Source organism: Sorex fumeus, unplaced genomic scaffold (genome assembly GCF_029834395.1).
Source record: "Sorex fumeus unplaced genomic scaffold, SorFum_2.1 ptg000030l, whole genome shotgun sequence".
Lineage (NCBI taxonomy): Eukaryota > Metazoa > Chordata > Mammalia > Eulipotyphla > Soricidae > Sorex > Sorex fumeus.
The window spans coordinates 19,383,312-19,396,459 of record NW_026606087.1 but is presented as its reverse complement, the minus strand read 5'-3'; the positions used below and the strand labels follow the sequence as shown (position 1 = coordinate 19,396,459).

Here is a 13,148-nt window from a genome sequence, read left to right as displayed (position 1 = left end):
GGCCGGGCTATGGTGGAGCTGTGGGCTGCAGCTGGTGAAGCCGCTCCAGCCCGGGACTCTGGTGTCCCGAGGCCAAGTGTCTCCTCTTCTACCCACACGCCTCTGTATCTGGGCCTGGAGAGCGAGGAGTGGCTAGCTGTCCCTGCTGCCACCTGTGCCGGCCCGCTGAGGATGGGGGCTGAGCCGGGAGAGGCACAAGAGTTAGCGCCTGAGTGGACGCAGATGCACACATGTACACACACAGGCTCACTACACAGACGGACCACACACGCATACACACATGCACACACACATGCTCACCCCACAGAGACCACACGCACACACGCACACACATGCTCACCCCACAGAGACCACACGCACACACGCACACACATGCTCACCCCACACAGACCACACACACACACACATGCACACACAGCTCACCCCACACAGACCACGCATACACATATGCACACACACATGCTCACTCCACACAGACCACGCATACACATATGCACACACACATGCTCACCCCACACAGACCACACATGCATACACATATGCACACACACATGCTCACCCCACAGAGACCACAAGCACACATGCACACACACATACTCACCCCACACAGACTACACACACACACACACATGCACACGCACATGCTCACCCCACACAGACTACATACACACACACATGCACACACACATACTCACCCCACACAGACCACACACACACACATATGCAGATGCACACATACACACCCATACCCATGTACACACTTCCCATGCATACACACACAGGCACACATACACACCCATGGACACGTACCCACATGTCCCATGTATGCAGATGTCCTCATGTGATGCACACACGTGCCCTTATTCATGCAGGAACACACAGCCACTCACTACATCTTTATGGGTGCGCACACTTGCACACGCGCACGCACACACGCACACACACACACACGCTGTTCAGTAAGTGTTCACAGCGCACCTGCTTCCAACCGGGCCTTGTGCTGGGTCGTGGGGGCCCTGTCTAGACTTGCCTGTTGAGCCGTGGTGTGGATTCTTCCTGATGGCCTGCCTCACTGCCTCCCGCAGTCCCCTGCAGAGCCCCTCAGTTGGGGGTCCCGCAGTGCTCCTGCAGCAGTCCTCTAGGGCTGTTGTGCTGGCTCCCGGCACCTCACTGATGGCCCTTCCTGGCCTGTGAGCTTGGCTCCGAGCCCTGCCTCAGACTCAGGCCCCTGGGCTGCGGGGGCCCCCCGGGGGAGTGCGGCCTGGCACAGAGGAAGCTCCTCAGCCACAGGAGGGGCCTTGCTGAGCAGGCGGGTGTCCTGTACCCCACCAGCTCTGGGGTGGCATCAGGGGGTGGGCCAGAGATGGAGACACAGGGAGACACTGACAGACACTGGCGGGAGAGACGCTGACAGAGAGGGAGAGTGGGGGGGGAGGGAAGAGGAACAGAGGAGAAGCAGGGGAGTGGAGTGTGGCAGCTGCCCCGGAGCCCCGAGACTTCACCCATTCCTTGATCTGCAGAGCCCGAGACCCCAAGGCTCTGATCCTCGCACAGCCTTGAGCTTGCAGGCGCAGTTCCTCTGGTGGAGCCGTGACCTGACGCCTCCCTGGCCTCTGGGCCTTCCCACTTCCCACGGGCACTGTTAGATCTGATCAGAGCTTCTGCCCGCCCCAGCCCAGTGCAGGGTGCCAGAGAGTGCCAGGAAGTGATACCCGTGACCCCGTGGGGTTTGGGCCCATCTTCCTGCTCTTACCCAGGGCTGAGAGGCCTGAAGCAGCTGCCTGAGGCCCCAGCAGGCCTGTGGGGGTGTTGGAGCTGGGCATCCCATCTCCCTCACGGTGCTCCCTGCCTTGCATAATGCGCCCCACCTCTCCCCTGACGCTCCCCACCTCCCTATGGTGCTCCCCACCTCTCATGGTGCTCCCCACCTCTCATGGTGCTCCCCACCTCGCTCATGATGTTTCCCCAACTCTCATGATACTCCCCACTTCCCTTATAGTGCTCTCTTCCCACCTCTCATGGTGCTCCCCACTTCCCTCATGATGCTCCCCCCCATGGTGCTCCCCACTTCCCTTATAGTGCTCCCCACCTCTCATGGTGCTCCCTGCCTCTCTTATGGTGCTCTCACCCAAACAGCTGCTGGGTGGGGGCTGGGCGAGGCGGGGGTGGGGGCTACCTGCTCGTTGTCTTCTCCAGATGGGGTGGTGCTGGTGGATCCCGAGTACCTCAAGGAGAGGAGAGGTGAGTACCCCCACTCCAGCCTGCCCAGGGGCCCCCCTCTCCCGGCTGCCTCCCCCGAGCAGTCCCCCACCCCTTCCTGCACCCGCGGTCGCTACTCCCTCCACAGCAACCGGAGCAGAACCACAGTGGCCTCCGCCCGGGCCGCCAGCCTCCCTCGGGCTCTGGACCTTACGCCTCAAGGCAGCCGGACAACAGCGTTAACGTTTCGGGGTCTCTGGTTGGGCCCCACCTGGTGGGGCTCAGGGCTCACTCCCTGTGGGGCTCGGGGGCCATGTGGGGTGCCGTGATGAAGGGGGGCCCCTCCCGCTTGCTGCGCTGCGGCTCCGGCCCAGTGCTGTGGTTCTGGTGTCCAGTCACCGCATCTGCACCAGCAATGAAGTGTCCGATCGATGGGATGGTCGTCTGTCCCCTCGCGACCCTCTCCCCTCACCCCAGCGTTCAGGAGGCCTTTGCACTACCCAGAGCACTCTCTTGTCAGTGTGTCTGGGGACCGGGACCCCCAGCCTTCTGCCCCCACCCGCAGTGATCCCCCAGCTCTCCCCACCCCTCGACCCTGGGGGGCTGCCCAGGTGTGGAGCTGCAGCTCAACCTGAGCTCAGGGTCAGATGCTGGCCGGGCACCCTGGGGGTGGCTCGCTGCCCCCGGCTGCTTCTCAGTGCCCCTCCCCCACAGTCTACGTGACGCTGACCTGTGCCTTCCGCTATGGCCGGGAGGACCTGGATGTCCTGGGCCTGACCTTCCGCAAGGACCTGTTTGTGGCCAACGTGCAGTCCTTTCCACCGGCCCCCGAGGACAGGAAGCCCCTGACGCGGCTGCAGGAGCGCCTCATCAAGAAGCTGGGCGAGCACGCCTACCCCTTCACCTTCGAGGTCAGCCGGCCCCTCCCAGAGGCACCACCTCCAGGAAGCCCGCTGGGGAGCACAGGGGTGGCAGCAGTTGCATGGGGTTTCCTGGTGTTCCTGGGGAACTGGGGCTCTGTCAGGTGGCCAGGGGGGCTCTTCTCTGGCCATCGCCAGGGTCCCCTGTGTGTGAGCTAGTTCTCAGGCCCTCGTGAGGCTAGGTCAGCAGGGGTAAGGGAGGCGCATGGGTTCAGAGAGAGGAGGAGCCCTCGGTCAGCCCAGGTGCCCCGCAGATGCCCTTCAGGCCACATCACTGACCTGTCCATGCAGCCTATGAGATGGAGGGTCTGCTTGGCCCATATGGTCCTATAGTTCCCCCTGCCCATCCCCCTGCCCACCCCAATCACACCTGTTTGTCCCACCTGTCCATCTGACCTTTTTTTTTTTTTTTTTGCTTTATGGGTCACACCCGGTGAATCTCGGGGGTTATTCCTGGCTCTGCACTCAGGAATTACTCCTGGTAGTGCTCAGGGGACCATATGGGATGCTGGGAATCGAATCGGGTCGGCTGTGTGCAAGGCAAATGCCCTGCCCGCTGTACTATCGCTCCAGCCCCCTCATCTGACCTTTCCATCACACCGGTCCACCCCACCTGCCCATCACACCTGTCTAGCCCTCCTGCCCGTCCCACCTGCCCATCACACCTGCGCCCCACCACATGTGTGTATCTCTGTTTCCTGCTTTGGTGGGAGCCTGACAGTCACATCTGTTGGAGAAGGAGCTGTGTCCCCACAGCCCTGCCCATGTCCCAGGAGGCAGCAGAGAAGGCCTTGCCCCTCCAGCCAGAGAAAAACCCCAAGGCATCAGTTTTCCCTGAGTGGCCTCTGGGAAACACAGTCTGATGGGGGAGATGGGGCCTGTCCTGGTCTGATGGTAGAGCTGTGGCCCCTGAGTGATGACGCGGAGACCAGGGCACCAAGTGGTGAAGGTGACCAGGGCCGTCTGTCCTGCCAACAGATCCCCCCAAACCTGCCCTGCTCCGTGACACTGCAGCCAGGACCCGAGGACACAGGAAAGGTGAGTCCCCCCTGCCAGGAGGCGGCCCTGGCTCTGGGCTGGGTGGTCCCTGCCAGGTGTCTGAGTCTGGGCCAGGCCCCTCCCGCTTTGGATCACCCTAGCCTGTCACTCCACTGGGGTCGGGGCTGGCTGCAGTGGGACCCCCGTGTCTCGTCGCATTCCCTGGGGGAAACCGAGGCTTGCCTGGTTGTTGCTGCCCCATGCCAGCCCCCCCTTCAGCCATGCCGTTAGCAAGGGGTGCCGGAACATTGCAGGGAGCAGGCTGGGGCTATCCCTGCTCCTGGGGTTGGAGCCGAGGCTGGGCTCTGCTGTCCCACAGGCCTGTGGCGTGGACTATGAAGTCAAAGCTTTCTGCGCGGAGAACCTGGACGAGAAGATCCACAAGCGGTGAGGGGCTCCACGCCCCGGGTGGTGAGGGCTGCCTGGCGGCAGAGGGAGGGAGACAGGACGGGCCGAGCCCCGAGAAGAGATAAGTAACAATGCCTGGAAGTATGTAAGGAGGGTCACCCATTCCGGTGGCGGGAGCTCGGAGTAGGGCACTGTGCGCGGATAGCTGGCAGGTCACGGAGGGCTTCCCAGGGGCGGTGGCTCCTTTGCCTTGGCTCAGGCCTCTGCATTTTCCCCTCTCACCTCTGAACTCACTTCCACCGTCTCCCTGTCTCAGTCTCATCCCCTCTAGCCTGCGCGTCTTGTTTGGGTGGAGGGGGGGCAATCCCCCAAGTTCAGATGATTTGAAACAGGGACCAAGACGTGTCCCGACAGACCCCCAATGTGCAGTTCTCTTGGGAGACCCACAGCAGGAGCGCCGGGAGCAGGGGGTGTAGTGGGGTCCCTGGAAGCTGAGGAAGGGTCGGAAGTGGAGGAAGGACCCCACCAGAGACACGAGGGGGTCAGCCCAGGACGGGGGCGTTTGGAAGCATGGGTCTGGGCAGGTGGAAAGCCCAGGCTGGCCTTTAGACGCTGCTGCCAGCTCCGCTCTCGTGCCCTCGTCCCTCCTGGCCTCAGCCGGGACTCCCACGCCCACCTGCTGAGTGACCCAGGGCCCCTGTCGGGCTGGCCGGAGGGCGCCACCTGGTGGCCACAATGTGTACTGCAGGCATCTGCACCCATTGGCCCCTCCTCTCTGGGGCCAGGGGACCCTCTGCCGGCTTCCCCAGCTGCCTTTTCTCCCTCGTTGGGGGGATCGCGTGGGGACGCGCTACGGGGCTACTCCTGGTGCATTTTTCAAGGGTAACTCCGGTGCCAGGGATCCAGCCCAGGCCCCTGCATGCAGAGCCTGCCTCTTGTCCACGGGGCTCCCTCCCGGCCGTTCCTTCCTCTCCAAAGACAGGAGACCTGGGGTAGGAAGAGGGTTGTGGGAGGGGGCCAGGCCTGAGGAAGAACGAGGAGGCGACACCGGGGCCAGCCCCCACCCACCCTTATCCCACCACCAACGGGACATTTTTGAGTCGACACATGGTTGCCACTAATAATGACACGGCCACTATCATTTGTCAGGGGCTTATTGGGTGACAGACACTGTTCGAAGTGCTGGACATGTGTGAGCTTATTTAACCCTTACAGCAAGCCTGAAAGGTAGGTTCTGCTATTGTCACCCGTTTTTCAGAGGTGGAAACTGAGGCACAGCAGTGAATGTAGCCGAGGCAGATAGTAAGCGGGGAGTAGACCCTCAGCCCGGTGCTCTGGTCCCAGGGAGGAGGGGGCTGGTCTGGGAAGCGGGGGTGCCGCCCCCCCGCCGAAGCCCCCATGCCCACGCCAGCTCCCGTCAGCCCCTTCTCGGCCCGAGGTCCTGCCACCTCCCTCTGGTTCCTCTGTCCTCTCCAGCCTTCTATCCTCTGACTGGGTCTCTCTGCTCTTCACTGGCCTGCACAGCATCCTCCCCCCCACAGACCCCCTCGCCTCTCCGAGCCCCCGTCGCTTTGTGGGTCCCCTGTCCTTCCTGCGTTTCTGGAACCTCAGAGATACTAAATACGCATCTCCTCGAGGGCAGACGCTGCCGTCACTGCTGAGGCCGCAGGGACAGTGGAGACGGACAGACCAGCTCTGTCTAGCAGGCGTGGGCCCGGCCGGGCGGAGGGGGGCAGGGAGGGAGGCCCGTGCCCATGTCACCACCCTGCTGCTGGGTGTCACCCACAGGGACTCGAGTCCCTAGTGAGGCTCAGAACCACGGTGCCGCCACGGGGTGGAGCGCTCTATGTAGACTGTGCCCGGCGTTGCTGGGGACACCTATAGGTCACACCCAGCGCTGGGGCAGGGGCGGGGCGGGCACCCCCAGGGCCTCACTCCTGCTAGCATGCACTCCCCCACCTGAGCGATCTCCCCTAGCCCCAGAGCAGCTATTTAGCTGAGCCTTGGAGAAGGAAGCCAGTGGGGCAGCAGGGGCGAGGGGGGCCGGGGCGGGGCCCCAGGGCAGGCTCCAGAGACGGGGGTCCCCTAGGGGAGAGTGTGGAGGTGGGGGCGGGGGTGGGGGCCCTGGGGGAGGTGGTGGTGGGCTCCCGGGCTCAGTTTCACCCAGGGCCTTTGCGGGAGAGGGTGGGACTGGCGGGGACGGAGGCCCGAGCTGACCGCAACCCTGTCACTCGCCTCCCCGCTAGGAACTCGGTGCGGCTGGTCATCCGGAAGGTTCAGTATGCGCCCGAGAGGCCTGGACCACAGCCCACGGCCGAGACCACCAGGCAGTTCCTCATGTCCGACAAGCCCTTGCACCTGGAGGCGTCTCTGGACAAGGAGGTAGGAGGGGCGGGCATGCAGGGCCGGGGTGGTGACCCCCATCCCAGCTTTCTCTGGCCACCAGGTCCCTCCCTGAAGCTCCTGCCCGCCCCTTGCAGCCTCCCTTGGGAGGGGTTGGGAGGACCCACAGGGCCTCCAGGAGTGATTGGGGGCTGCTTCAGGCACACCTCCCTTCATCAAGGGCACCCCCTCACTCAAGGGGGCAGCTGGGGGCCAGAGCTGGGGTCACAAGGCGAGGCATCAAGTCCCTAGTGAGGATTCAGAGTCGTTTCCTGTCTCCTCCCCACCTGACTCTGCTTCTCCCAGAGACACCCGCCTCCAGGCAGCCGAGCGGCACCCTGCACCCACCATGCACCTGCAGCAGGAGCAGAGGGGGAAACCGGGGCTGGCCACTTGTGCAGGGTTGCACTTTACTATCTCTGGTGACTCAGTTCTTGCCTAGCCCCACTCAGGGCTGACCTGCTGGGTGGGGTCCAGCTGAGCGGCCCCTTCTCCAGCCACGGGAGTCCCCACCTGCTTCCCCCTTCTCCGCCCCCCCCCCCCAGATCTACTACCATGGGGAGCCCATCTGTGTCAACGTGCACGTCACCAACAACACCAACAAGACCGTGAGGAAGATGAAGATCTCGGGTACCCGTGGGCAGGCAGGGGGCGGGCACAGGTGTGGGGAGGCTCTAAGGATGGCATCATCACCCCTCTAGGCCACAAAAGCATATTCCCTATTTTATTTTAAAAAATTTGGGGGGGTTGGAGTGATAGTACAGCGGGTAGGGTGTTTGCCTTGCACGCGGCTGACCCAGGTTCGAGTCCCAGCATCCCATATGGTCCCCTGAGCACCGCCAGGAGTAATTCCGGAGTGCAGAGCCAGGAGTAACCCCTGAGCATCTCTGGGTGTGACCCAAAAAGCAAATAAATAAAATTTTAAAATTTTAAAAATCTTTTAAATTTATTTTTTTTAATGTAGGAGTACTGCTATTTATTCAGCCAGTGATTAAGCTGATTGAATTGGGCATGAACTTCACATTACTTTTTTTTTTTTAATTGAATCACCGTGAGATAGTTACAAAGTTTTCATGTTCAAGATTCAGCCATACAATGATGGAACACCCATCCCTCCACCAGTGCACACTTGCCACCACCGGTGTCCCCAGTACCCCCAGTATACCCCCCCTCCATCCCAGTCCTCACCCTGCCTCCACGGCAGGCAATTTCCCCAATACTCTCTCTCTACTTTGGGGCCTTATGTTTTGTTCTAATTTTCCCACCACCATTCAAGCCTGCCTGCCAGGGGCAGATGCTAAATCATTTATTGTTCCTTGCTCATTTTGAATATCATACATTCCTTGTTTAGTCATCTCTTGGGGTCCTGGGGGCCAGCGAGGCCATCCCTGAAGGGTGGGAGGATCTGGGGACCTAGGAAGGGGGTGGGTGTCGGGGACTCTCCTCCTGTGGGTGCGGACAGGACCAGTGTCCGGTAGCTCAAGACTGGAGGTCCCCCGCCACCCACCCTGGGGGCGCCCAGCTCACAGCCCTCATCTGCTCCTTCCCCAGTGCGCCAGCACGCGGACATCTGCCTCTTCAACACCGCCCAGTACAAGTGCCCCGTGGCCCTGGAGGAGGCTGAGTACGTGAGTGGGCTGGGCAGGGGGAGGTCGGGGTGCAGATCAAGGGATTCTTTGGTACCCGGTGGAGTTGGGGTGGCCCCAGGCTTCCCCAGTGTTCAGAGTAGGGGACCCCAAACAGCTTGGCAGAAAGCACCTTGGTCTGACCTTGCGCCCAGAGAAGGCAAAGCCTGGAGCCATGCGGACCAGCCTGCACCTGGGAAACTGAGGAGTTTGGGCATGTAGGGGGTGCTGGAGCCCTGGACATGGGGCAGGAGAGGCACATTGGAGGAAGCTGCTTTGCTCCAAGCCTCCTGGCATTCGGGGGGGGGAGGGGGGCACAGCCTCCTTTTCTGATAAAGTCATTAGGCAAAATGGGTGTATGGGAGGCCAGACAAGAGTCCCCCCGCACCACCTCCTGGCCCCGGCCCGTGTTTGAGGAGAGAGCAGGCTAAGGCAGGCCGGCACCGCCAGAACACCCACCCGCACGTGACCTGCACGTGCTTTTCCACGCACATGCGTTTATCTACCCGCAATAGCAGGCAGTCTCCAGCTGACAGCTCACAGTCACGGTTTATTGCGTGTGGAGCAGGGGTTGAATTCACAGTGAGGGAGGTGTGGATCCTGAGGCTCCGTCCCCGGAGCACAGCCTCAGGAAACCTGAATCTCAAGCCAGGAAAGCCGCTCAGTCCTGCTGGGAGTGCTCCCTGAAGAGGTTCTAACTCCTCCTCCCCCCGACTCCCCCCCTCACACACACACATTGTTTCAGCCTTATTCTGTGGTCATTAAGATCATTTTTAGTGGGCTGGAGACTCTCTGGTACAGTGGGGAGGGCACATACTTTGCACTCGATGGTCGAGGTTTGACCCCTTCTGGTCTCCTGAGCATTGCCAGGAGTGATCCCTGAGCACCGCTGAGGGTGGTTACGAAACAACAGAAGCAGAGCCCAAGGTTTCTCCACTGAAGCTGTTCCTTGAGCGTCGGCAGCGTCTTGTGGTGCTCAGGAGTCACTCGGGGTGGTGTTCAGGGGACCATATGGGGCACCCGGTTGAGTCTTCCTCCTTCTCCTCCTCTTATGCCTCTTCTCTTCCTTCTCTTCTTCTTCCTCCTTCTCCTTTTCCTTCTCTGTCTCTCTCCTCTCTGTCTCTCTCTGTCTCTGTCTCTGTCTCTGTCTCTGTCTCTGTCTCTGTCTCTGTCTCTCTCTCTCTCTCTCTCTCTCTCTCTCTCTCTCCCTCTCCCTCTTCCTCTCCCTCTTCTGCAGCAAGGTAGTTTTTATGGAATGAAACTCATTTAGAAAGATGCGAGGGGAGAGTCAGACAGGAGGTACCTGTTTAGCACAGAACACAGGGCCTCCAGAGTGGAAAATCAGGCAGAGATGCAGAGACCCGGGCGAGAGACGTGCTCACAGGGAGCTTGGGCCTGGAGAGAGAGCCTCTGCCTAGTTGCTCCAGTCCTGCCGGACCCAGTTGCCGTGCCTGAGCGGAGTGCTCAGCTCTGGGCCCTGGGGCCTTGTGCACCCTTTTGGGGGGCAGCAGCTGCCAGCCAAGCTTGGCCCAAGGTGTAGGGACGGCATGGAGCAGGGGCGGCTGCGTGAGGGGGACACGCCTGCCTCCTCCTTTCCAGTGACACCGTGGCCCCCAGCTCGACGTTCTGCAAGGTCTACACACTCACCCCCTTCCTGGCCAACAACCGCGAGAAGCGCGGCCTCGCCCTGGACGGGAAGCTCAAGCATGAGGACACGAACCTGGCATCCAGCACCTTGTGAGGGCCCCGCCCCTGCCACTGTCCCTGTCAGTAGTCCTTGTCACTGGGCCCTGCCACTGGCCCCCGGTGCTCCCTGCCTGACTCCCCTCCCTCCCTGCACCATCCTCGCCTCCACCCGCACCCACTGAGGCTGGGGTGACCGTCTCTCCATGCATCATCCTCGGGGAGCTGCGTCTCTCCTCTCACCCTCTCTGGGTGTGACTTCTGCTAGCTTGCAGGGGGTGGGGCAACCTAGGGGGACTTCCTGTAAGAGGCAGCAGCTCCTGGCCGGGCGTCTTCAGTCAGAGAGCAGGGTCCTTGCAGAATGACAAGAGTACTTGGAGGGGACTGAACAGGAAAGGATGAGTTAGGAGGGCGGGTGGATGAGGATTACGGCCAGAGGAGCTGGACTGGCCCAGAGGTGGGGGTGCCCCTCATAGGCGGGGTACGAGTGCCAGTGGTTCAAATGGTCACTCCTGCCCCTCACTCATCTCTGACTGAGACCGCCTGCTGGAGTGGAGACGGGGGTGGGGAGAGTCACCCTCTCATCCTACCCTCTGAGCCTGGCCTTGGGTTGGGGTGCCCCTATTCCACTAACGCTGGGCCCCGCAATTCCATCATGCCCCTCTTGGTATCAGGCTCAGACCCTGCCCTGTCCTGACCAGCAGAGGCACCGGCCCTGCAGGGTCCTCCCTGGCCCCTCCACCCCCGACTGCCCTGCCCTCTTGAGCCCCTCTGGACCCCGGGGGTGCTGGAGTGGGAGGGAGCGGGCAGCCTGGGGTAGTGGGTGGAGCCCAGCCCGCTCCCTCGAGCACCCACGGACAGTGTCTCTGTGCCCCTTGCAGGCTGCGGGAAGGCGCCAACCGGGAGGTGCTGGGCATCATCGTGTCCTACAAAGTCAAAGTGAAGCTGGTGGTGTCCCGGGGCGGGTGAGTCTCCCCCCAGGCCCCGGGGGTGGGGGCGCCTGGCCGGCCCCTCTGCCTGGTTGCCACAGCTGTGAGCTGCTTCCTCCTTGGGGGTACACGGGCTTTATATTCTGGAGGAAAGCCATACCTGACGGTGCTTGCGGGGGCTTCTCCTGCCTCTGCACTCAGGAGTCATCCTGGCCATGCCCGGGGGACCAGATGGGGTGTCGCTCTCTCGAGGGTGCCCAGGCTCGAGGACTCTGCTCCTTCTCTTTCTCATTCTGGCACCCCCTCACCCTCGTGGAGACTTTCAGGCCTTCCCTCGCCCCTTCCGCCCTCCTGCTATCCAAGTAGCCCAGGACACCGAGTCCACTTGACTTGGGCACCGAACAGCGCTGCCTGCACACCCTGGACATCCCGGGAGACACATCAGGCCTGAAGTCAGAGTCTGACCGACCCAGTTTCCTCACCTTCTTTCTGGAGGCCCTCGTGAACCCCAGGGCGCCTTCTAGTCTACCTGCTCTGCACCCCCCCATACCCCGTGCCAGAAGGGCCTCTAATTCATGGGTGCAGCGTGGCCTTGGGCGGGCGGGGTAGGGGGGCGGGAATTGGCTACACCAAGATCTCAGAGTGTCCCACTCAGGGTTAATGTCACCCCTGAATGGGCTCCCTCAGACTTGGGGGAGGGAGGATGATGGGGGCTGGGGGGTTATCCAGCAGACGGGCTGCAAGGGTGAATGAGTGGTCTCTGTTTTCTTCCTCCGAACTCTCTCCGGGCCACTGTCCTGCCTCCGGCCGCACAGCCTATTGGGAGATCTGGCATCCAGGTAACGTCCCTCTCTTCAGCCTGACCAGCCCCTTCCCAGAGTGCCCCAAACCCACAACAGGGCTCAGAGCTGGAAGGAAGCATTACAGCCACTCCCTTGTCGGCACCAGGCAGCAACACCGAGGGGACCAGAATCCTCTGCAGGGGGCCGGGAGCAGCGGGCTCTCTCTTGGAGACTCACCCCTGCTTCCAGCTCCCCTAGGGGTAGGGCCCTTGCTCCGTCCTCGATCTGGGGAGGGGCTCTCAGTATAAAGCACAGGCTGTTGGGGGAGGAGTTTGAGCTTCCTGGCTTACAAACTTTCCCATTTCATGTATGTTGTTTAATGACGGAGAAGGCTCGAGATCAGCTTGTGTAGACCAAACTCCGTCTTCACCAAACGGGATCCCAAATCTAGCTCTATTCCCCAAATGCGCCTTTCCCAGAGGTAGTGGTTTTGCCTCGCCCTGACACAAGAAGACAGCGTCGCTCCCCTCCAGAACCATCCCTTAGATGTGGTACCGTGGACCCGAGGCCCCACGGTCCAAGAGAAGGCACCCGAGGTGTTCTTAAACTGGACTTGTGCCGAGCCCACTGCAGAGTGCTGGGGACCCAGGGAGGAATCAGAGCCCCTGCCAGGGATGGCCACCGGGTAGTGGCAGCTTTGGGCCCATCCATGTTGTTGGTGCTTCAGTAAAGGCCGGCAAATTCGGCGGTGTTCGGGAGGGTCCCTATGGAAATCGGGCAGAGCCATCACTTTAGAAAGCAGAAAGGAAGCAAAGCACAGCATGACACAGCCAAACACAGCTCACCCCGGCCCGGTGGTTTCAGCTGTCAGTGGCCCCCTTCCCCGTGTTCCTACTGAGGGGAATAAGAATTCCAGCACTTTTCTGGTTGAACCACGCCCACACTGGAAATAGCGCGGTGTTGTGAGAAGCTGAGCATGGAAAGCCCCTTTCCCCCGATGTGCTCAGTGAGAGTGGCAACTGGGGGGCTGCTCTGCGAGACTGCAGGAACCCCGCTTACTCCCCCAGCTTGGCTGAGGAGCCAGTGCCTATAGGCGCCCCTGGGCTGGCCGTAGCCCAGGCAGGGGGCAGCGTCTGGGTTGCCTTAGTGGGCCCCGGGAGCCGGGAGTTGACCCTCCTCATGTGCAAAGCAACTGTCACAGAGGCCTGGGGGGAGTCAGAGCCCTCGACGTACCCTCCCACC

At 61.6% G+C, this 13,148-nt stretch overlaps 1 protein-coding gene across 2 annotated transcripts in view; it reads left to right on the top strand.

Moving 5' to 3' along the window:
- ARRB1 (arrestin beta 1) overlaps positions 1-13,148 on the top strand; it is an 82,279-nt gene that overhangs the window by 65,677 nt on the left and 3,454 nt on the right. The window contains exons 4-14 of one of the 2 annotated variants that reach the window (XM_056115874.1): positions 2,197-2,241; positions 2,914-3,110; positions 4,098-4,157; positions 4,477-4,544; positions 5,655-5,732; positions 6,752-6,887; positions 7,433-7,517; positions 8,439-8,511; positions 10,112-10,249; positions 11,077-11,160; positions 11,940-11,963. In XM_056115874.1, the coding sequence (XP_055971849.1) occupies positions 2,197-2,241; positions 2,914-3,110; positions 4,098-4,157; positions 4,477-4,544; positions 5,655-5,732; positions 6,752-6,887; positions 7,433-7,517; positions 8,439-8,511; positions 10,112-10,249; positions 11,077-11,160; positions 11,940-11,963 (988 nt within the window). The remainder of the gene's footprint in view (positions 1-2,196; positions 2,242-2,913; positions 3,111-4,097; positions 4,158-4,476; positions 4,545-5,654; positions 5,733-6,751; positions 6,888-7,432; positions 7,518-8,438; positions 8,512-10,111; positions 10,250-11,076; positions 11,161-11,939; positions 11,964-13,148) is intronic. The other variant, XM_056115875.1, reaches the window with a different exon arrangement.